Raw genomic sequence first — 25,473 nt, 5'->3', positions numbered from 1 at the left:
CGGCCCCCTGATTTCCACTCTTGCACACCGTAGCACCTGAAGTTCTATGCGTAGTAGTTTGTGGGTATGCATGGTAAAAGCTATGTATGTAGTAAGACTTCTGGAAATGCAGGTGCTTACGTCATGCATTACATAACGAAGATCTGAGAAGGCAGAAGAGAAGAGGGGTGTTGGGAATTCCAGCCCCAACTTGACACACTTCGCATTCTTGTCTAATGCTTTTTACCCAAATATTTAATGTGTGTGTTCTGCTATGTGAATGTGAGGGCCCGCAGAGACCAGAAGATGACCTCAGAAGTTCCACGAGCTAGAACTGGGTGGTGTGACGAGGCAGTGTGTGGGTACTGAGAACTGAACCAAGGTCACCTGGAGGAGGAGTAAGCACTCTTAATACCCGGGACATCTTTCCAGCTCCTAACGTTAGCTTCCAAAATCCAGAGCCCACCTCTTTAACAATGTGGCTTTATGCAACCCTGAACAATTCAAAATAAAAATATAAAAAAAATCTGGGACTTACCATGGAATTGCATTTCAGAACATTACATGGGAAGAGGAAGTCGAATAAGACCGTTTATATTCATTTTAATTATATAATACAGCTCATTTTCTTTACTTAAAATAGTTTTGTTCTCTGGCTTTGTGTTCTATTTCTGTTGTTGTTTGACTCGGTGTCTAACTGTAGTCTTTGCTTGCCTGCAGCTTACTGTGTAGCCTAGTCTAACAATCCCCTGCCTCAGCTTACCAGATACTGAAGTTACAGGCATGAGCCTCCACACCAAGCTTTAGCTTGGAGTTTAAACACTGTGTGTTTTTATAAACACGCTACATCATTACAGTTAAATACCATAAGTTACTATTCCTTTCCAGTTCTTAATCATGAAACGTCCAGAAATTTGGACCAATGCCCATATATCTAAGTACTGACTTACAGAACAAAAAGAGAAAGAAAATACCTTGCATGAATGGACAGTGGCTGTCCTCAGCATTCATAATACATCGTCATCCCAAAGAAGACAAAGGAGGAAGAGGAACAGATGCAGAGCCAGGGAGGCAGGCAAGTCATCTGCCTGGTTCAGTACCTCCAAGTCATAGCACTTTCCCTCCGGGCTTAGCAGGCTCACCCAGGCAGTGCAGCGGTGGCTGGATGACTTCTTAGGGCAACTTCTGCTTCCCACAGTCTAGTAACCAGGGAGGTTAAAACCCCACAGGTTGGCTGGAGGTCCCGGGTCTCTCTTGTAGGAGGTTTATTAAGAGGGTCTGAGTGATGTGGGGAGCCAGGGGCCGTCATCTCAGATAGAGTCCCAGATGAAGCAGGAAACCAAAGCTCAGGAAGGCTCAGGTGGAAGAGGTTCACAATTGCCCCGGACATTATGCTATGATGACCGGTGGCTGTCTGAGAGAAGAGACACTCACCTTTGAGCTGTTTGCGTCCTTTAGCCAAATCATTCATCCACTTCAGGACCTCAGGATTCGAAGTCTTATCTCCATGTGAGGGCTGCAGGAGGGGAAATCCAAAGAAAAGGGGAGTGGAGGTGCGGGGGGGGGGAGGGAGGAGGAAGTGAAGGAGGGGCAATGGAGGGAGAGGGTGAAGGAGGGGGAAAGGAAAGAAAGGAGAAACAGAAGAGGGGGGAAAAAAGGAAGCCAAAGTGTTAAGCAGCTGCGCCACACAGATAATCCAAGACACACTGCGGTGGGAGAGGCACCGGGGCACGGTGCCAGTGCATGAAAACTCTTCTCTCCTGTCACTCCTCCCTGGGCATTATTCTGAAGCATGCCAAGGTACCCAGCATTTTCACACATCCTAACCATGCCAGTACATCCACTGTCCATCCCCTATCACCTCCCAGGCCATCATAGTCCATAAGTCACTTCCAGGTCACACCCTCTGCCAATGGAGATGAACACAGTGACAGTACAAAAGCGAATGCTTTCTACTTGGCATGTGGCTCAGGACTGGGCCCTGCTGGGAAACACTCACCAGCCAGAAGGCTGAGAACCCACCAGTCATGTCCTCAAAGTTCAAGAAAGCAGACCCCATGGTCTCTGAAGCTTGATAATCGTCCTGAAAGCCAGTCTTATCAGGGAATAGGCATTCCTACTTCTAAGCGCTATTTAGACTTCAAGAGCCCACTCAACTGGCATTTAAGGTGAACTTAATCATTGGAGGTGACCTTGGGCAGAGTCTTTAGCTCCTCTGTGCTCTATTGTCTCACATGTTAAATATGTGAGGACTGCAGCATCTCCCTCACAGACTTCCTGCATGTGGATCAATATCTACAAAGAACTGTGAACACCTGCAGGTGCACACTGAGCAACACAGAAGCCGCCAGCTCAGACCACATGTCACTGTCACTAGCTTTGCCTCACTAGCAGCAGATAGTGCTAGCAGTAATATTTCTACCAGGCCTTCAGAGGAATTCTGAATGTGTCTTCGCTGACAAACACATGGAGGGAGACTCTGCCAATCAGATCATTCACTCCTGAATTTCTTGTCAGAGCATAAAGGTAGACTTCCCTCAAAAAGAGAAATCGGTAGCTAAAGGTGGCTCAACACCCTTACCCTCTCTGCCACAGATCAGAGTGAGCATCTTTCAGTCAAAGTTACCATACCGACTTAAAAGCAGGCTGAAGATGGCTTACCCCCTCCCCACACACCTGAGACTATACAAGGAACTCGGCTGTGATGCTTAGGTGCCTCCCGCACGGTGGTAACAGGCAAAGTGGCTGCCCAGTCGCAGCCGGCCCTTGAAGACCTGCTTCACCCAAGTGACATGAGCAAAGTCTTCAGTGGCAGGCACAGGATGACAGAAATTACATTCAATGTCAAAGGTGTTAACAGTGCTCGCGTGACATCGTTAGATATGCATGAATGCTGTGTTCACTGTGAGAGCGCGGAATGACTCAGTCACTGAAGGGGTGACACAGAAATCCACATCTAAAAATTAAGGTGAAAAGGAAGGCTGAAGGAAAATCACAAGAATATTTTTCCTCAGAAGAGGATGGACGGGGTACTACACCTTCCATGGTGGAGCCCTGAACTGTCAGAACCATGGACAGTGGCACAGGTTACCCAAGCCTTCCCTCTGGAAAATAGACAATAAATAAATAAATAAGGTTTAGCATTTAGCGTAGCCCCACCTAGGGTCTCCAGAAGGAAGCACTGTGTTAGAACCCTGATAATGTAGCCTAGTATTTTGGGCTTATCTGTCTAGCTATATTGACAGCCTAAGTTTTACATTTGGTCTCTTGGAACCCTCAGAGGATTCTCTGCTCTAAGAACAAATCTATGCTTCACTGGGTCTACCCCATACACAGCCAAAGGAATATAGAAAATACACAAAACACTCCAGGGTCTTAAGTCAGTGACCAACAGAACAGTAAGGTTTTCAACACCCTCAGGATGACGGAGGAAATGGAGACTGAATTTTAGGGCAAAGTACTTGAAAGTCTGAAATCAGGTAAAAATGAATTTTCTTCTTAGTTTTCTTCCCTGAGGGGAGCTTCCTTAAAATTAACTTTAGCTTGTGTAGAAGATGGCTCCCAAATCACAGACGTTCCCACACACTCACAGTAGCTTCTCAGGCTTCTTTGAGACTGGATGGAAATGTCTAGTGAACCCCAAAGGTCAGACACTTAGGGATGATTAGGAGGAAGTAGCCAGATACATTATTGACAAAACTATTGTAGTAGATTTGTACTAAGTCAAAAATGGTTCATAAGACTCTTGAGAAGGACTCCTGACTGGCAATGAAAAGACCTGGGTTGTCCTAACTAGATTCTTTGCTGCGTGATTCTTAGAGTTCAGTTCACCTCTCTGGGCTGTTTCTTCAGTCATTGGATAAGACAAACTTCAACTCGCTTTGTTCGGTTTTAACATGGTCTACTGAAAGTGAACATTTGGATGGACTGACCCTTTCTAGCCAGACCCTCATTTGGCAGAGATGGAAAGACTTATGTATCCATGGACATCACAGAAACCGAGAAGTCCAGCAGGAGTGGAGATTCAGAAGTCGCCAGCAGAGGCTGTTAATACCACAGTTCAACTGATGGGAAGGAAAGCAGGCCTTCCACAGGGCAATTGGCTTGCCAGGCCTCTATCCACAGCCTGGACCCTGGCAAACAAGAGGCATGAGGGGATGCCCTGTTTCCTCGTTTCCTAGGATATGTTAAGATGCTGACTTAAAGGTCAACACTGATACAGCAGTGAGAGCTACCTCCACCGATGCTCTAGCATCTAAATCAGTGGTTCTCACCCTTCCTAATGCTGTGGCCCTTTAATACAGCTCCTCGTGCAGTGGTGACCCCCAGTCATAAAATTATTTTCATTGCTACTTCATAACTGTCATTTTGCTACTGTTATGAACCATAATGTAGATATCTGTGTTTTCTGATGGTCTTATGCGACCCCTGTGAAAGTGTCGTTTGACAATTGTCCTGAAGGGTTGCTGCCCACAGGCTGAGAACCCTCCATGCACATATGTGTTGGAGCAAGCACAAGCATGCGCATATGATGGTGTGTGTGTGTGCATGCATGTGTGTGTGTGTGGTGTGTGAATGTGAATTGTGTGTTGTAAGTGTGTGTGGTGTGAGTATGCCAGGGTTAAGTGTGTGGTGTGTGAGGATATGGGGGGATGAGTTTGAATGTGGTGTGTATACAGGCATGTGCTGGTGTGTGTATGTGAGTGTGTGGTATGTGAGTGTGCCAGGGTAAGTGTGTAGTGTGGTGTGTGTGTGTGTGTGTGTGTGTGTGTGTGTGTGTGTGGGTGTGTGAGACTGCCTCCTCTCTTGGTTTTAAAGCTTCTCCAGAGAGAGTGAAAGATATCAGAAGAAATTCTCTAGTGAAACAGGCAACTGCTGATGACTGTAATGTTGAGAAAAATAACCCGGGTGCACAGCACCGGTGGGGCTCCAGTGCAGACTGAATGTGCACAAGCCCTTTCCCTTCCTTCCGAGACAGGGCCTGTCATGTAGCCTGCTTGGTTCACACACACCAAGAGACTGGTGACACCGAGGACCTTTCACTCTCTTCATGGCAAACAACACAGTGTCACACAGGTTCCCCCTGCAGTGTCTGCAAACCTCACTCACTGTCATAGACGTGAAACAGGAAGTAGCATGTCCAGAGACACAAGGATGCTGGGGGTTTGTGTGGGGCTGAAATTCATAACAGTCTGACTCAGAAACTGCCATCTCACGAGTGTGAACGGGCTCGGAAACAGAAGCCCCGTTTGTCACTCTGCAGTGTCCACAGGGGTAGCAATGACAAGCCTGTCTGTCAAACTCTCGCAGATCAAAGGCGGAATGAGCTCCTCCCAGAATATTGGAGCTATTAAAGATGGACACTAAGAATCCAACGACACCGCCCAAGCCTGCTCATCATAGACTTCCTGCTCCAAACCTCCAGGGATAGCTCACAGCTAGTCAGAAGTCTTCAGTAGGCCTACGTTACTCATCTACAGGATGAGGGCTGAGAAAATAGACATCCCTCCGCATGGACAGAGAGGAGCCATGACTGCCGAATGAAGAGAAGCATCTGTAACATCCACAGATGGTCTTGAAAGTCAATCCAACTGCATTTCTAGAAAACTAAACTTCACTCCTTAAAACTGTACTCTCTATGCAGCCACAGCCACGCAGGACAGGAGGGAAAGGAAGAACATTACCCAATCACCGCTGTCCCCCAGAACTTATCACAAACTCACAGGAACCTTCCGACCGTGTCTGTACTGAGAGCTTATTGGGCCTGTAAACATTTCAAGATGTCTGAGAGATTTTTCCCTGCTAATAAGCAGCTGCTCCGACTACCTGCCAGAGACCCACTATCTTTGTGCAAGTCTCTGTGAATTTGAATTTTCTCTACTCCATGGTCACTAAGAGAGAAAATAAACATAAGCAACATTTGTCAAGTTGACCCTGATCTGCGGCTCTATGGTTTCATGTGTGGGAAGAGACGAAGTTGCGCTGGCAACTCCGGTGACCCAGCAGAAGGACCGGGGCCTGCTGGGAAAAGAGGGGTCCGTTTGTTCTCACAAGTGACCTGAGCAAGTGCCACCTGAGAAGGCATCGCTCATCCATCAGGGCAGGGCGTTCTTTCGTGGCAAAAAAAAGGGAGGGGGAAAGAATGCGCGCGCGCGCACACACACACACACACACACACACAACTGTGCCTCCCATCATTACGTTCTGAAATTAAAGAGTTTCTGCATGTTGGGGCCTTAAGTCCTTATCAGCACACAGGTAAAGTTCAACACTCAGAAGGTTTCAAAACTTTTGATCCAGACAAACCTAGAGTCAATAAGAATGCTCAGAAAGTCTGGGGAAATGAATAATCAAAAAGTTTAAAAGTAAGAGTTATAGTGTGTTGGATGTATGGATCAGAGGTCAGTTTCCTACATGTGAGAATGAGACAGACTAGCCACGAAGCTTAGCGCATGATGGGGTAGGGGGACAGGTGGTCAGTCGGTTACAGAGCTGTCCCCTAGCAATGAGTAGAAGCCAAAGCCAAGGGATGGAGACCCAAGAAAACACACAGAGTTATCTGACACGATCTATGCTTTCATTAAACCCTGCAGTACTTACCCGATACTTCTTTTCTTGCTCAAATTTTTCTTCAAACTTCCGAATCTTCCTCTTGAGGCTCTGGATCTGCTTCGTGAGCTGTGTTATGGTCTGGGGCTCCTTCCCATCTCCACCACTGCACCGAGAAGAGCTCCGTGGCCTGCGTGGTTACAGACAGACAAAGAATATTTTCAGCAGGGGGCTTTAGTGAGCATTGTTGCCTAACCTTTGAACCCAGGAGATGAGAGACTTCCTGAGAGCAGCTCCTTATGTGACCTCTGACCACAGCACTGCATTGTGGGCCAATATCCTTGGGGACTTTTCATATACACAAACGTCAAAATATCAGCAGATGAAATACATTTCTCAAAGCATAGTTAAGGTCAACTTGGGACTCAGACAGCCCTGCCGAGGCTCCTGTTCCACAGCTTGTACAAGTCACACCTGATGGCATTTTCAAGCAAGATTTAAATGTGTGGTTAACTATCCTGACTTAAGAAGAAACATTTTCAAATGTGTCAAAAGGAACAACCCTCATTCCAGGAAATATTTCCAGGGTCTCACATGACACACAATTCCCATGCAACTATAGCGACTCATTCGGGGCTATCATACATGATCCATCCTATAGGAGCCCAGATGGGATAAACTCAAGAATAGTAGATGTTTGGAGGAAAGATTAGGGACCTTGAAAGAGAGTAAACTTTAGCCAAGGGAGTCTCCCTTTCAATTACACATCAAAAGTATTTGTGCAAGCTAAAAATGATCACCACATAGTTCCTAGAACTTACTCCAATCTCAAATGCAAAGGACCATTGCAGAGTGTGTGTGGACCCCACTTCTGGTGCACAGGGAGATGCTGTTAAAATGACCAATGTGGGGGTCACATTTCACACACAGGAAGAAACTGATGAATGACTGAAGTGAGCTCGGTACAGGAACCACATCTTACTATAACTGATAAAAAAGACCGGTGTAAGGTGGGGGCAGATCTGGCATATAGATATTGTTATATCTAGTTGCCCATTCAATTTGGGGAGGACACTTTTTTCTAGAACCTAACAAGGAGTTGAAGGGGGAACTTTCTAATCTACACTCCATCCACTGCTGGACATGGAAAACACACTAGGCTAGTTAAGAATGACACTCTAGAGCTGGGTGGTGGTGGCACACGTCTTTAATTCCAGCACCAGGCGGATCTCTGTGAGTTTAAGCCCTGGTCTACAAGACCTAGTTCCATGACAGGCATCAAAACTAGAGAAATCCTGTCTCAAAAAACAAACAAAAAAACAAAACAAACAAAAACAGAGAGAAAATAACACGCTAGATGTTTGCATAGACACACACTTCTCAATCTACCCAAAACACCCAGAGGTATCTCAAATCCATTTCTTCCTGTAACCTCAGGTCAGTACAGAGATGGTATTCCCAATTGAAGAGGGAGAATCCTGCTTTATCACAGGGGCTCATGGTTGTATTCCATGAGCACATTTGCCCTATTTCAGAGTCTTTGGAAAACTACATGCAATGAACACGGTCCTCAAAGTGGACTTTCTTACATCATAAACTGCTGGCTACTGGGTGGAGACGGGGCTGACTCAGGGTCCAGGTTGAACCTCTGACTTTGGCTAAAGATGGAGCACCGCGGTGACAGCAGCGGGTTATCACCGTCGGTGATATGATAGAGTAGCCTGCTGGTGCTTGTCGACTGGAGGTCTTCGGGTGGACCATCGGCGTCACTCTGCGCATCTTTGTGAGTTGCCATGGAGTCTGGGGAAACAAGATGAGAGATGGAGACAAAAGTGACAGAGAGCTTTAGGCTGTCACGTTTCTAAATAAAGATTATAACATCAGTGATAACGACATGTGTTTGCCATGGCTCCATTCTGGAGCTATAAAAATCGTTCCAAACACTGTCATGTTTAGTCTCACAAAAGCAGGATAGAAAATACTACAAGGTCAACAACAAGGGTGTTGGAAGACTGTTTCAGAATGGGTTGACCAAGTCAGCACCATGCAAAGATCTCATTGCCTATCATTCGCATGCGTCGGAGGGGACACTGAAAGGAGCTGAGTGAATAAGAATTTGGCCAAAGACACAGATAGTGAGGAAAAGGAGGACTAACAGAATTACTTGTCAGGACAAGAGTGGAGGGGAGGAAGTGGGAAGAGAGAAGTAGGAAGGAAGGAGAGAAAGAGGAACAAAGAGTCAGTCCCTAAAATGAGGACTTACCAAAATGCACGATGCACAGAATTTGCCCAACAGAAATCACAGAGTTCAAAACAGAGTAGCAACGCCCCTGGGCCAGTGAGATGGATCAGTGAGTAAACACCAAGCATGAATGAACTGTGTTCAATCACTGGGACCCACGTGATTGAAGAAGAAAACCAACTCCAACAAACTATTCTCTGATCCTCACACATATGTCATGGCATTATGTGCACACACACACAGATATGCACAATAAAATAAAAATCTAAAAACAAGAAGAGAAGGAGGACAAGAATGGGAGGGAGGGAGAGAGGGAGAGAAGAAGGGAGGGCAAAAGGGAAGGGAGAGAGGGAGGCTAAGAGAAAAACCAGAGGTTACAAAGTAACTCCAAAATGTAGAATTAGGATTGACTTTGTTCTGCTTCCAAAATATTGTGTAACACTCTATTTCATAAACCAAAACTACAAACAAAAGCTGCTGGCCCACAGTGGGCCAGCTCTAGGCCCTGATTCTCCATGTGAACTTCTCCCGCATCCCTAAGGTAGCTCTTTAGTTCCCCCAGGTCCAGTCCAGATGTCAGTTTCTCCTGCGCTAACAGGGAGATGAGAGGTAGACATGCCAGCAGAGGGTCACTAAAACACTTGAGGCTGGCCTCAAGCTCAGAGAGCCACCTCCCTCTGCCTCCTAAGTGCTGGGATTAGAGGTGTGGGCCACCATACCCAGAGTGGGTTTTTTTTTAAATTTAATCATTTGAGGTAGGAATACATACCTTACTCTAGACCTTTTGAGGGGGAAGATGCATTAATTTGGGTCACACCTTCTGCTGGCAGCCTATATAAAGGATATGGGAGAAGGAAGTGGCCTCTCTTTGACTAATTGTTCTCATTTTTGCTTGTAAATCCATTCCTTCACTAGCTTTAGAGCCTACTTCTTCGGGATTCTGGGGCATAGTAAAGACCAGCGGAGAAATCCCAGCCATGTACACTGAGGAACTAATGGATTCTTGAACATTCATTCCATTGGTAGACAGCCATTGTTGGATTAGCTGAATCACAGACTATAAACCATACTAATAAATCCCATTTATATTTGTGTATGAGTGTGTGGTTGTGTGTGATGTACATGTATGTATATATGCATGTATATATGTATATGTGTGTAATATGAGGGACCAGCTTGTTGGGGTATCTGTTCCCGCCCGGTACCCCACAACCAGCAAGTCCCAGAGAAAATCAATCACACAGAGATCTCTATAAGTTATACAGCTGATTGGCCCATTAGGTCAGGCTACTTACTAGCTCTTATAACTTATGTTACCCCATTATCCTTATCTACGTTAGCCACATGGCTCAGTACCTTTTCCAGTGGGGCAGCTTATATCTTTCCTCTCCTGTGGTCTGGGCAGAACTGCAGAGGAAGCTTCCTGCTTCCCAGAATTCTCCTGTTCTCATTGTATCACCTCTACTTCCTGTCTGGTTGATCCGCCTATACTTCCTGCCTGGCCAATCAGCGTTTTATTAAAATACATGATTGACAGAATACAGACAATTCTCCCGCACCATATGTGTATATAATTAGATACGTGGTATTTGTATTATACACACACATACACATAAATACCACAATCTAGAAAGATAATACTACTGGTAATTTGGTAGAGCCTTAATTCTTGTCCAACATTACCATCTGAATTGAGTGAAGCATAATTAGTAAAACTCATAGAGAGAAATTGGGTTCAACTGGAAGATCTGGAAAGCAAAGCAGCCTGTCACTGGATTTTACCTCAGCCTAAGTCTGAAATGGTGATCCTGCCTCTAGGCATCTCAGAATGAGACTGTGTGTTCAGAGCTGTTTCTTCCCGTCTTATAATACTCTCTAGGGATAGGATTAAAAGCATGCACCACTGTGATTAAAAGCATGCACTGGCAAATTTCTGTAACTACTGGGATTAAAGGTGTGTATTATCAATACATGGTCTGTCAAACTGACAATTGGGGCTGTTTTACTCTCAGATCGTCAGGCAAGTTTTATTTATTAAAATACAATTGAAATCCCACTGTATTTCCCCTTTTTGTCTAAAATAAAAAAGGCTGGGCTGGAGAGATGACTCAGAAGAGCATTGGCTGCTCTTCCAGAGGTCCTGAGTTCAATTCCCAGCAACCACATGGTAGCTCACAACCATCTGTAATGAGACCTGGGGCCCTCTTCTGGCCTGCAGACACAAATGCAAACAGAATACTGTATACATAATAAATAAAATCTAAATAAAATAAAATAAAAAGGCAATAACTAATATAAGAAAAATATGCACAATATATACAGGCATTAAATACATCAACAATGTCTAGTCCATTTGCATCTGACAGATTCAGAGAAAATACCCCATATCTATTTTGTCTTAGAGAGTCCAAAGTCTTTCACCTAACTTAGTTTCTATCATAATTTGCTTTCTGAATCTGGTTAACTATGACTATCTAATCTTCAACTCCCTCAGAGACCCAAGAAAGAAATAATATTAACTGAGTAGGCCAGAAATGCAAGCAAGTGACTTCCAAAAAAAATGTGAATGACAGAAACAGCTGGCTTCCCAGACAGTCACCCAAAGTTCCTCTTTGGATTACACACCTAGCATATCCGGCAGACTTTTCTGTGAAGCAGGATATTTTGTGTCCTGCTTGTCTAATTAGGACAACATATTGTCAGCAGTCAAAGCAGGGGCAAGGCTTACTTTTTCCACAAAGAAAATAAACTCCATGTGGTTTCTTTGATGCCCATTATCTTCCAGAGTATATTGGTGTTGCCAGTAGAAGCCATGTCTCATTATCATAAAAAAACCAACAACCTAGGTTATTAAAACATCTTAAATGTCATATTCTATAGATCTCTGAAGTGTTTGAAGACGACCTGTCTATCTAAAATATATCTTTGTTTGATGTTGAAAACATACCTAATGTTTTCTAGGTGATTAATTATTAGCCTGCTTTCCTTATTATCCTAACAGTTGGTAATAATAATTCTCAAGTACTAGATATTTGCATTACATTGCTAAATGAGGAGTATAGGTACAATACCTTGAACAAGATTAGAAATGTATGTACAGTATGTTTTAACAAAATTAATCCCAGGAGCTGGAGAGATGGCTCAGTGGTTAAGAGTATTGACTGCTCTACCAGAGAACCTGGGTTCAATTCCCAGCACCCACATGGCACCTAACAACTGTCTGTAACTCTAAGATCTCACACCCTCACACAGAGATACATGCAGAAAAAATACTAATGTATGTAACAAATAAAGATAATACATTAAAAAAACTAAAATTAATCTCAAATTTACATAAATATTCAGAATTTGTATATGATATACAAAAGTACGGTCCAATGTAAAATTAAAACTGATAGTTGATTTAAGTAAAATTCAATAATCTACTTTTTTATCTTATAATATCTATAGCCTCCATTTTTTCTTTTCAAACAAGATCATATCTATATTCTTCCTTTTTTCTTCTCAGAGTAGAGTCAATAATCTACCCTTTTATCCTATCATATCTATATCTCCCTTTTTTCTTTCAAAACAAGAACCTTGATTCTAATTTCTTTTGTTTAGCTTTTTTTCTGACCATTATCTATAACAACTTGTAACCAACACTCTAAACAAACATCCATAATCCATTTTTTTTTAATTTCGGCATAGTTTTCTAGTCCACTTCCTGCCGATTGGGGGCACTGATAATCTTATGTATCTTACTCTGTAGACCAGGCTGGTCTGAAACTCACAGAGATCCACCTGCCTCTTCCTCCCAAGTGCTGGGATTAAAGGCGAGCACCACCACACCCAACCACTCTCTCCCTCCCCCTTTTTAAGAATTTCTCTATCCTTTTTCTTTTCTCTCCGAGCCTAAGTATATTTTTAAACACACTGCAAAGCATTTAGAGGTGGGTTTTTATTTTTCTGTCTTTACTCATTATCTTTATCTTTCTGGCTACCTGTTCTTTAAGTCTTCTAGCTATATGACTAGGATTAAAGCCGTGACTTTGGTGGCTGGATCCACCCCACTCCTTGGCTTTCTGAGAGTCTACCTTCATTGGCAGGGGCCATGATTTTTTACCACAACCTCATGGCGTTTCTAGATCCACGTCATCACCAAGGAGCCCAGACAGGAGGGGAAGCTAAGCTCAGGAGGATGGGAGCTTGGAGCTCTAGTTTTTCTCTGAACCCAAGTGGCTTGGTTTGGGTGCAGCTCTGGCCTGTGTCAGTGGATAAATGGCCTCAGGAAAAAGGCCTTTTTGCACAAATTCATGCCACAAAAGGTAGAAGGCCAAATAAAGCATGACTAATAAAAACTCAGAGAGAGAATTTGTGGTTTAGCCCAAAGATCTGAAAAGCAAAGCAGTCAGTTAGTAGCTCTTACCTCGACCTCAGTCTGAAATGGTGATCCTGCCTCAAGGAATCTCAGAATGAGACTGTGTGTCCAGAGCTATTTCCTCCCGTCTTATAAACCTCTCTGGGGCTGGGATTAAAGGCATGCACCACTGTGATTAAAAACCCGGTTTCTATGGCAAACTAGTGTGACTACTAGGATTAAAGGTGTGTATTACCAATACTTGGTCTGTAAGGCTGACAATTGTGGCTGTTTTATTCTCAGATCTTCAGGCAAGTTTTATTTATTAAAATCCAACTGAAATGCCACTATAATTGAGAATAGGTTTAATTAAATCAGTTGGCAAGTTTATTTGTGTGTATACTTGTGTAGACAGATTTACTGAGCGCTCTGCTCAAAACAGACCAAGGCAGAGCTGCCATCTGGGAACAGAGCTGGCAGCCTCTTCCAACCCCACAGGGAGAAGTGTGTGGCCACCTTGAACTTGGTGGCTTTTCAAGGATCCTGAGGACAGAATGTTTGTTTCTTCCAAAGTAAGAGGGAGCTTTCCAGGGCCAATGGCATGAAATGTCATGGTTTAGAGGAAGGTGCTAGGAGCCAAGAGTCTGGTAAGTCTATACTATGTGGGGGGATTCTGTCAGTTGTGTGGCTTCCTTCTGTTTCCTTGTATCAGCCATGCAGAGCTGTAAAAAGACACACAGAGGAGATATGGTGTGGGAGAATTGTCTGTATTCTGTCAATCATGTATTTTAATAAAACGCTGATTGGCCAGGCAGGAAGTATAGGTGGATCAACCAGACAGGCAGTAAAGGCAGGGTGATGAGAACAGGAATATTCTGGGAAGCAGTCCAACTGAGTGTGGTCTGTGAGCAGAATGCTACAGCTTGCTTGCTGGCAGGGACCTTGAAGTGCCACAGAGTTGTGGTAAGAAAAATGGCTTCAGTGGTACCTCCGCCGTGAGGTTGGAAAACTTAGGAATGGGCTGGATTCAGCTATCAAAGCCATGGCTCTAATATTCTCTTTAACGACTCATGTAGTCAGAAAAAGAGAGATGTACAGTAAAGAGAGATTAATCCCCATGTCTGGGAGGCAGAGACAGACAGATCTCTGAGTTCAAGGTGTGGTAGCACACACCTTTAATCCTAGAGCTGGGGAGGCAGAGACAGGTGGATCTCTGTGAGTTCAAGGACAGCCTGGTCAAGGACAGAAACCCCAACAAGCCGGCCCTTCATGTTACAGAGATACGCTCTATAAGCTAGCAAGGCAGGAACCCCACTGACAAATGGTTAAGGGATGGACCTCATGCTAAGCGCTCGTGCAACCAGAAATGCTTCTTTGCAATCTCCAAAATCTCTGACACAAATGTGCCTTTAACTTTAGAAAAAGAAACCTCAAGTTAATGTAAAACACGAGGCATGGGGTGGGGGGGTTCCTAGGAGATGAAGGGGAAGACATCTTAGCCTGTCCGAACAACCCAGCGATGAAGTCCTGTGGGAATCCTCAGTGCTTATGAGAACAAGCCACAAACAGACAAGAGTCTTGTGACCTCAGTTTCATCAAAACACGGCATTGTTCTTGGAAAGTGTTTCCATGCTCCTCTCACTGGCGGAGAGAAGAGAGTTCACTTCAGAGTTCTCATTATTGATTGCTGCTGTTATTCAGCTGAATGTTTAAACTATCCTTCACATGCCTCTTCAGAAAAACATGTTTTTGCCACGTGGGGCTTATCTTTCTGATTGTACACAGCTTGAACTCACGAAAACTTACGTGGCCTTTCTTAACCCTCAGAGTATAAACTGTCTGAGACCCTGAATAAAGTTGGTTATTGCCAAAGACTTAAGTTCACCTCATTGATGGGCTCCCTCCCCGCTGGTCCCACCTCTTCTAGAGGGATGACATTACATACAACAGAGTAGAAATTGTTAGTGTGACTCCTAGGTCTTTCACTGGTTAACAGAAACAGACTACAAAGAAGTTTTAGCATTGCGTGTGTGCGTGTATGTGTACGCATGCGTGTGTGTGACTGAGTGTGAGTGTGTGTGTGGTGTCCCTACATGTGTGTCATGCAAGAGTCAGAGTATAATTTTGCAAAGTTGGTTCTCTCTTTCCAAAATGTGAGTCCTGGGGGTCAAGCTCATGTGGTCAGGCTTGGCAGCAAGCACTTTCTTTGACCCAGAAAGGAAATTTTAAAATTTGGTTTCTTCACCTACTGAATGAGGAGGCCAATGATGCCTTCCTCACAAGGCTAAGAGAGGATGACATTAAGTCAAATCCTAATCAACTTCTAGCATATCCATGCAACCTATGTCTTATATGCCGTACGATTGCAACAAAGTTTTTAAATCTTCAATTTAGTCGGGAGAATTATGTTAAAGAAGTTGTTCATCTGAATGGCTACCCATACCTATTAAACTAATCAACATTAAAATAAATTCATCTTAAACTTCCCAGTGCTGGGCTAGGGATGTGCTTGAGGGCCAAGCACTTGGACTAGCATAAGCCCTGAGCTCAGTGTTAAAAATCTCCAAAACAAACCCAGAGTTTGTCCACGCATCCTTGGTGAGACATTAGGATAAGGCATATCAATGTGATATGTGATTCCCTAAGAATTGTTATTTTAGTAATTATTATAGAAAAAGGAAGGTAAATATTCTGAGACCCTCCTAGGAGCATCAATGGGGTACACTCTGAGAGCTGTCAATCCATTTATGCCTCAACATCTTGGACCTCCTGTCAGCGCTTAATTTCAAAGAAGAAGAACACTGAGTGTTTGTGGAGTGACTCACTATGTCCTAACACTTGTTCTGGGAGTTTTGCACGCAGGCAGTGGTGTGAGACTAGTTAGCAGTTCAGTAGGGAAGGTGTCGAGCTAGGCTGACCCATCTGGGGGCAGTGCAGGAGGGGCGGGCTCTGACCAGTTCCTTCCTCAAGTAGAAGATGACACATCTCTGCTGCTGGAAGCTAAAGTGTCTCTGGCAGCCCACTCGCTGCACAGCAGGGAAGACAGCGCAGAGAAATAATTACCTCCAGGATATGGAGACCAGGAGACTACTTCTGATCTGGCTGCAACCCCAGGCAGCAGCAGATGTTACGTTACAGTGAGTCAGTCGGATTCAAAAATGTATCTTCCTAATGTGGATTTTTAAAATCAGCTCGAACTCTAAATACATCTCCGCAAAGGCCTGAGAGGGCTCACTCAGACCTGGGAGAACAGCCCATAAGCCAGGGGCTTGCAGACTCATTAATTTCACTATTGGGTTTGCCACTGTGGTGGGCTCACGGGTAACATTCAGATACAGCCCAAGAGCCAAACACCAGCCTTGGCTGGCTTGGGGAGTGAAATGAGCCTAAAGTGTGTCATGATCTTGGTGATTTCAAAGCCTAAGAGTTCTGGCCCTGGTCTCAGAACAGACCATATGGGGGGGGGCAGTACTGTCACGCACAGAAGGAGAGCTATGGAAACAAACCCAACGGCCACAGTAACCTTCATCTGTCAACTTGACAACAACCTAAAGTCACTTGGGAAGAGAGAGAACTTTAACTGATGTATTGGTCCAGGTGAAAATGCCCTATGGAGACATCTGTGAGGCATTTTCATTGATAATTGATGGAGGAGGACGCAGCCCACCATCCCCAGGCAGGCGTGGCCGAGTTGTATAAGAGAAGTAGCCGGACATGATGTTGGAAACTCAAGCCAGACCACAGCATCTGGAGAGCAATGCTCTTCCACACCCGCTGCTTCAATTCTGGGCTCCTGTCCTGGCTTCCCCCATGACGGGCTCTAAAAGCCTAAGGTGAAATCAACCTTTCTCTCCCCAAGGTGGTTTCTGGTCAGCATTTTATCACAGCTTCTGAAAGCAAAATAGGACACCAACCCAAAATATCTGGTGGATTTTGTTGGCTTTCACTGTAGGTACTGCAGTACTGGAGCTTCTAAAGGAGCTAGCAGGGCAGCGGGGAGGCAGGAGAGAGAATGGGGTAAACCGAGAGTCATCCAGATGTAACGGATGAAGCACCTGGACTTACTTGGTTAAAAGACCAATAAGGACAGAGGAAGGTATCTCCATGCCAAGGTGGCCAGGAGCAGCAGAGCAGATGAAAGGAATTCTGGGTTGGGCTAGCAGGTTAAAGAACTATCTACCAATTTGGCTTATAGGACTCACGCTCTTTTCCCTTCTAAAGGATAGCTGTAGAAATGACCTAAGACAGGGACATGGCCATCTAAACATTTTGAAATGCTTCCTTTGGTAAGCAAAGGGTCAAGGTAATCACTGCCTTCTTTAAACGCTAAGAAGATCATTAGAAGAGCACAGGGGGGAAAAATTAGCAGAACTCATAGAGCCAGGTGACGTCATGGGCAGAGCGCAGGCTAGATTTTATTGCAGCAAATGTAGTTTCAACTTTAATAGTGGTGATTATCCAGCCATCTGCTCTAAAGATGATTGCCGTTATAGACAGTCTCTGCTTAAGGAAACTAGGAAAATGTCAATCATTCAAGACTCTCGAGGAGACCTGCAAAATGAACTGCGAACGTTGCTCCCACACCCTGGAAATTTTAGAAATTATGAGCCAGTCGGTATTTAAAGACAAATGCAATCACCATGAGGTGGAACTCATGAAATAAATTCTGCGTTGGGCAAGTATGCCCACCTGTTAATAGGCAGGCTGTGGAGAAAGCTCTGTGGGCAAAGGCATTTGTTGCTAAGTCTAAACACCTGAATCCAGTCCCCCAGGAACTACATTGAGAGATGATTCCTGAAAAGTTCCCCCTATGACCTCCACAAGTTCATAAAGACATATATGTACACACACACACACACACACACACACACACACACACCAAAGTAATTTAACTTAAAAGTTAAAAAGAATAGCTAACATTTCTTGAATATTTACCATGCTTGATATATGGAGTGTTTCACATGTATTATACGTATTCACATGTATTACTCTATGTAATTTTACACCAAAACTCACAATAGCGTCTCTTCTGCTATTTTAAAGAAAAGGAAACTGAGGCACTGTAACATGAGGGCCAGCTTGTTGGGGTTTCTGTCCCGCCCAGTACCCCAACAAGCCAGCAAGTCCCAAGGAAAATCACACGGAGTCTACATCAGGTTATAAACTGATTGGCCCATTAGGTCAGGCTTCTTGTTAACTCTTATAACATATATTACCCCATTATCCTTATCTATGTTAGCCACATGGGCTCAGTACCTTTCTCAGTGTGACAGCTTACATGTTGCCTCTTCGGTGTTCTACGCAGGAATGGCAGAGGAACCTCTCTGCTTCCCAGAATTCTCCCAGTCTCTTTGCTCCACCCCTACTTCCTGTCTGGCTTTCCCGCCTATACTGCCTGCCTGGCCAATCAGCGTTTTATTAAAATATGATTGACAGAATACAGATAATTCTCCCGCACCATTTCCCTCTCTTTTTTTTTTTTTAAACAAAGGAAAAATACCCATAATCCATTTGTTGGGATTGTGGGCGTAGTATTTCAGGCTACTTCCTGCTGGTTGGGGGCGCTGATAGTCTTAAGGGGACCTAAAGAAAATTTAGAGTTATAGTCAAGTCCTGACTGAAGTATCCTGGGAGTCTTGATCATCTCAGGCAGCAGTCTTGAATCAGTTCTGGATGTAGAACTCTGTCATCTGGGCCATCTGTTCCTGTCGATTTCTCAGGTGGCCTCCCTTGGTCAAAGATGATTTTTCTTAACTCTGAATAAATCCATAGCCTCTCATTTTCTGTGGAAACAAAAGCAGAATCTCTTCTCCAAAGTAACATACCTTTTGACTTCAGTTTTGAAGCCAAGGTATTTTCAAAATGTCTATCTTGGGTTAGTTCAGCAGCATTTATTAACAAATGTCTTTTGGTGACTGTTGCTCCTTCCTCAGCATTCAAACAATTAAAGGAGAGCATAACACACAGTATCAAGATTCTCTGTGTATTTTCCATCTTTATGCAGCTTTATTTTATTTCTATTTCTTTTATTTTTACTTTTACTTTTTGAGACAGGATCTTTGTATATCTTTGTCCTGGAATAACACTGTAGACCAGGCTGCCTTTGAACTCACAGAGATCCTCCTGTCTCTGCCTCCCCAGTGCTGGGATTAAAGGTGTATGCTACCACACCTTGAACTCACAGAGATCTGTCTCTGCCTCCCAGACATTGGGATTAAAGGCGTGTACTACCACACCTTGAGGTCACAGAGGTCAATCTACCTCTACCCCTTGAAGTCACAGAGGTCAATATGCCTCTGCCTCCCAGGCATTGGGATTAAAGGTGTGTACCACCACACCCAACTACTCTCTTTCTTTCCTTTTAACTTTAAGAACTTTAACTTTTAGCCTGCATATACACACTGTAAACCATTTAGAGGTTTTCTTCCTCTTTGAATCTCTCTTTACTGTATATTTTTCTTTTCCTGACCATATGAGTCTTTAATTTACTAAGCAATATGGAGAGCTGTGGCTTTGACGGCTAGATCCAGCTCATTCCTTAGCTTTTCAGCCTCAAGGCTGAGGTACCAGCCAGAGCTGTGCTCACTGCCACAACTCTATGGCGTTTCAAGGTCCTTGCCAGCAAGCAAGCTGCAGCATTCTGCTCATAGACCACACTCAGTCGGACTGCCTGCCTGAAAGAGTCAGAGTTTGCTCTGGCAGGACAGCCCAGAAGGCCAGCATTTTAAAACGGCACAGCTTTTCTCCTGCTACAGCTGAAAACTGAAAAGAATGCGTTCAGCTTGTCATCAACAACATTTAAGTGTTTTGTGGCAGGACCTCTTTAAAGAGCTGCAAAGTTTTGCAGCTAAAGCTGAATCAGGAAGCCTCTCTTAGATGAGAGTGCTTGCTTGCCTCTAGCAAGCAGAGCAGACCCAAGAAATTGCTACCACCAAGAAAACATGCTTTCCCAAGCTTTCTCAAGCTTTCTGTGGATTCAGTTATCCACGTCTGGGCGCCATATGTAACATGAGGGCCAGCTTGTTGGGGTTTCTGTCCCGCCCAGTACCCCAACAAGCCAGCAAGTCCCAAGGAAAATCACACGGAGTCTACATCAGGTTATAAACTGATTGGCCCATTAGGTCAGGCTTCTTGTTAACTCTTATAACATATATTACCCCATTATCCTTATCTATGTTAGCCACATGGGCTCAGTACCTTTCTCAGTGTGACAGCTTACATGTTGCCTCTTCGGTGTTCTACGCAGGAATGGCAGAGGAACCTCTCTGCTTCCCAGAATTCTCCCAGTCTCTTTGCTCCACCCCTACTTCCTGTCTGGCTTTCCCGCCTATACTGCCTGCCTGGCCAATCAGCGTTTTATTAAAATATGATTGACAGAATACAGATAATTCTCCCGCACCAAGGCACAGGAGAATAAATAGGCTGTGCAAGGTCACCAAACAAGTTCATGAAGACGTACTCGGGGCTATTATTTCAGAACAAAGCTGAACAATAAATAATACAACAAACACATCCGGCCTTTCAAGAAGGTTATGGCCTAAATTTCATACCGAGGTTATTTAAAAACAGAACCAAATAACTGGGTCATGTTTTGCAATGAACACAAACTCTCTTGACATATGTAGCAAAGGGCAAAGTTGAATTAATATCTTTTTGACAGACATGTCTGTACCGACACTTGCAAACAGATCCTAGATTAATCTTATTTTACATTTTTAAAATGGCATCTAAGAACGTAGTGGTAAGTGTGAGACTGTAGGTGCTGTATTTTTTTTAAATATGTGTATGGCTGTCTTACTTGCTGGATGCCACATATGTTTTTGGTGCCCAGGGAGGCCAGAAAAAGGCATGGGATCCCCTAAAACTGGAGTTACAGGCAGTTGTGAGCCACCATATGGGTACTGGGAATTGAACCAGGATCCTGCGGAAGAGCAGTCAGTGCCCCTGACTGCTGAGCCATCTCTCCAGCCACAGCTAAGGATCATTTTCAATGACTGAAATACCAAATAGCCTCAGGTCAAGGTCTCAAACCATGGGAGGCACCACAATGGCAGATGACTCGCAGTGTGGGCCAGTGGGTGATGGAGCCAGAGGGAACTGACCCATCTGCTCTCAACATGTAATAAGCACTGAGTTATTAGCTTGATGGGAAGCAGACTCTGAGTTCTTACAGAATACATAGCTATGACAGGACGGCTGAGACAGTGACCTACACCGGCAAGAATGGCTTGGAAAACGATCCTAAAGGTATCATTTCATTAAAATAAAAGTTTTATGCCCATAGTTTAAAAGGCATTAGTTTATTTTTTTTAACTGATACTATTGTAGCTTTCCATGCTGTTATGAGAATTGAGGATGGGGTGCCGTGTTCATTTCATCCTGTTCATTTTGTCATTTGGCAGAATTAAACTACCTCTGCCCATATTCGGGCATAATGTTCTAACTTAATCCAGCAGGAATCAAGCAGTACCCTCAAGAAAGCCACCAGGAAGTGCCTGTGGGCAGCTCTGATCAGAGAAGCTCAAATGACTGTGGGGACAAAGAACGAAAATAGACAAATGAAGCACAAATCTGGGTCTTGATGCTTCTGCCCTAGAATAGATGGAAGCAGTCAGTTTCAAAACAAAGCAGTTCTAGGAACTGCACACAGGCTACCCACTTAATTTCAATATCAAGAACATCTGAAATATGAGGGCTTAGTTGGGCTGGCTGGCAAATGCTAGTGGGGAAGAACTGTCCCAGCCTGTCCCCTCTGTTCCCAATCCCCACCTGTGGCACCTGCAGCAGGTTGCCCTGACTCTCCACAGTTATCCCCTCCTCTTTAACCCAGGGATCATGATGAAACCAGCCTCAGGTGGTTACTGAGAGAATAAGACGGAAAAATCCATTCACCCATTGGAAGCAAGCAAAGAGACCATGGGTAGCCCTTGTTGCTGCTATTCACGCAAATTCTCTATGGCACGCTTCCAAGCCTGAGCATTGGCCATGGGGAGCTGGCAGTTCTCTGTCAGGGAGGGCATTATAGACGACATAGCAGGAATCCCTGGCCTGCAGCCAGGAGTACACCCTCCCACCCCAGTTGTGACTGGCAAATCCATCTCCAGTGTTGCCAAAATGTGTCCCACACAGGCCCCACGACATAGAGCCCAGCTGAAAGGTCAGCTGAAGAAAAACAAATCAGTGCTGCTTTTCACAGCAGTAGCCATCTTTTTTAATTTCAAGCAGCTGGTGGTGCCTTCTGAGAAGATCAAAGACTCGGCTCCGAGAGGCGGTTCAGCGGTTAAGAGCGTCTCACTGTTCTTACAGAGGACCCAAGTTCAGTTCCCAACACCAACATGGCAGCTCACAAGCTGTGTAACTCCAGTTCCAGAAGACCCAACACCATCTTTTGTCCTCCACAGGCACTGCACACATGGTATACATACATAATACATACAGACAGGCAAAATACTCATGCACATAAAAATATATTTATTTTATAGACAATATATAATATAGTGTATATAATAATACATATAAAAATGCCAGTCAGTGGTGGCTCATGTCTTTAATTCCAGCACTTGGGAGGCAGAGACAGTTTGATCTCCATGTTTGAGATCAGCTTGCTTTACAGAGCGAGTTCCAGAACAGCCAGGGCTGTTACACAGAGACACCTTGCCTCAAATAAACAAAACAATAAGAACAATAATTGACCATAAAATATAAAAGGTTCAAGAAAGGTTTGCAAGTGTCTACAAACACACAAAAGCCCATGCAGTTCTATGTAACCATATAAGTGATAAAGCTTCTAAGAGGCATTTGGGGATCATAAGAGCTCCTGAGACTGGAATGACAGAGGTCCTCTCTAACCCAACACCCATAGCCTATCTGAAGCTGGCCCTAACACAGAGAAAAGAACAAGTCAATGAATGACGATGGCCACCTACTGGGACACCTGAGTTCATTTTCTGTGCTACAAATCCACAGAGAAAAGAACAAGTCAATGAATGACGATGGCCACCTACTGGGACACCTGAGTTGATTTTCTGTGCTACAAATCCAACTACAAGCTTCACCTGCAACAAGAACATATTTCGTGACGCCCTGCTGTGACGCTGAGTTCAGGGCAACTTGTCCAGCATCTAGCGCCATCCCTACAGTTTAATTTTGCATTCTGGGATGTGTAACCCTGTCATATAGCGATTCACTGAAAATTCCAAGGAATTTGCAACTCTGGTCAGGCACAGCGTCTTGAAGACAGAATGGGAAGACAGTGTTTGCTTTGACTCAGACCAAGACAAGACCTATAGATCACTCAGAGAAAACAGATGGTATACATCAGTGTCTCAACTCAAATGGAGAACTTATAAATCAAGGTCTTTGAGAAAGGGACTATATACTACTGAAAGAGTATTTGCAGCCACGGATGTTCAGCTATCTCTGGGGACAGGGGTCACTAAAATTTCCAGTCTATCAGTCATCCTTGGAGAGACAGAACAAGGGTTATGCTCAGCCACACGGCATGCCAAAGTGTCCTTAAGTTCTTACACAATTCACAGCTATAAAAGAACAGCTGAGAAAGTGACTCACATGGGCAGGAACGGCTTGGAAAATAATCCCAAAGGCATCGTCATTTGGTTAAAAATAAATAGAAAAGTTTTGTGCCCATAGTTTCAAGGGTATTTTTTTTAAACTGATACCGTTGTAGATTTCCTTGTGCACGCTTCAAAATGAAAAGCCATCATAAGGACCACCCTCAAGCCGTTTTTCACCCCCTGACGCCAGAATAGACACTCACTCACACCAGAGGGAAAATATTTACTTAGATGATGAGCGCTGATCTGGCTACAGTGAGTTTTGCATCTTCCGTGCGGATTTCTGTCTCAGTCACTCTGAGCAGCTAGGACAAACTCCCAGAGACTAAGCGACTGGCAAACAAGGGAAAGTTCCTTTCCTACAGCTCTGCAAGTGGGAAGAGTCTGAGATCAAGGCCCCAGCAAAGTCAAGCCATTGAGAGAGCCTCACCCAGGCTACAAATAGCTGGCTTCTTAACTGTACCCTAATGTAACAAAAAGCCAGGCAGTTAACGTTCTGGACTCTTCTGATAGGAAATACCCCATTCATGAGGGCTGCATCCATAAGGCCCCTTTCCCCAAGACTTTTACACTGGAGATAACAAGGTTTCAACCAGGAAAATGGGAGTCAATCCATATCAGTTTCTAGCTTACACTACTTTTTAAATTTTATTATGTATATAGTGTTCTGGGCACCAGATCTCATTAGAGATGGGTGTGTGAGCCTTCATGTGGGTGCTGGGAATTGAACTCACGACCTCCGGAACAGCAGTCAGTTCTCACAACCTCTGAGCCATCTCTCCAGCCCTACAAGTTACAGGGAGGATGCCCTATGCAAGATTATCTGGGACTATGACTCCTCAGCATTTGAGAGTCATTTTGCCCCCAAACCAGGCAGTCCTCCATCAGCAAGAACAGTTCATAATCCTTTCAATGCTCTCAAATTACCCCCATCATTTTGCTCTCAGGACCCCTGTGGGCTTAAGATTCATCTATGCCCCTTCCTTGGCACCATCATGAATGCCTTTCTCGCCTTGATGTTGATGGATGACCCTGACTGGACATAAATCCTGAGTCATAAATTCCCTGTGGTCCATGGGTAACACACGCTGTAGTCGGAGGAGCCTTGAAATTCTCTAAAACATTATCCACTTATCTAGTGGATCACGTTACACAGAGTGTTTGTAAAATAAGCCAAATCTAGGATTTCCAAGACTGACCGAGGCAGTGGTTCTCAACCTTCCTAACACTGAGACCCTTTAATACAGTTCTACATGTTATATGTTTATAACCATAAAATTATTTCCGTTGCTGCTTCATAACTGTGATTTTGCTACTGTTATGATTCACAATATAGATATCTGATATGCAGGATGCTCTTAGGTAACTTCTGTGAAAGAGTCATTTGACTCCCCCCTCCTCAAAAAAAGTCATAATCCACAGGTTGAGAACCATTGGTCTAAGGCAAAGCCTGCAAACCTCCATGAGGAAAAATCTTGCTGGTGGTTATGGTGCTCTTGAGAACACACTGTGCCTACAGGACAGTGGGAAATCCCTTCTTGTGGCAGGTGCAGTATGAAACTAGCTTCCCAGAACAGGGAACCATTTCAAGCATCTAACTGGGTGAGTAGGAATTTTACAACCCACAACCCATCAATCAATTAAAGGCCAGTTAGTAGGAATTTTACAACCCACAACCCATCAATCAATTAAAGGCCAGTTAGTAGGAATTTTACAACCCACAACCCATCTATCAAGTTAAAGACTGCTATTTGAACCACCAGACAAGGAGCTATTTCACCCAGACCATC

General features: G+C 44.2%; 1 protein-coding gene across 4 annotated transcripts in view; it reads right to left on the bottom strand.

The window, feature by feature from the left end:
- The window catches only part of Fam13c (family with sequence similarity 13 member C), a 114,421-nt gene that overhangs the window by 13,705 nt on the left and 75,243 nt on the right, over positions 1 to 25,473 (bottom strand). For all 4 annotated transcript variants that reach the window (XM_087898227.1, XM_087898226.1, XM_087898224.1 and 1 more), the window contains 3 exons: positions 8,118 to 8,328; positions 6,580 to 6,718; positions 1,414 to 1,495 (listed from right to left, as the gene is read on the bottom strand). In XM_087898227.1, coding sequence (XP_087754353.1) covers positions 1,414 to 1,495; positions 6,580 to 6,718; positions 8,118 to 8,328 — 432 coding nt within the window. The remainder of the gene's footprint in view (positions 1 to 1,413; positions 1,496 to 6,579; positions 6,719 to 8,117; positions 8,329 to 25,473) is intronic.

This window comes from Myodes glareolus, chromosome 18 (genome assembly GCF_982192425.1).
Source record: "Myodes glareolus chromosome 18, mMyoGla1.1, whole genome shotgun sequence".
NCBI classification, from domain to species: domain Eukaryota; kingdom Metazoa; phylum Chordata; class Mammalia; order Rodentia; family Cricetidae; genus Myodes; species Myodes glareolus.
The sequence above is the reverse complement of the archived record's forward strand: the minus strand, read 5'-3'. Positions and strand labels throughout refer to the sequence as shown.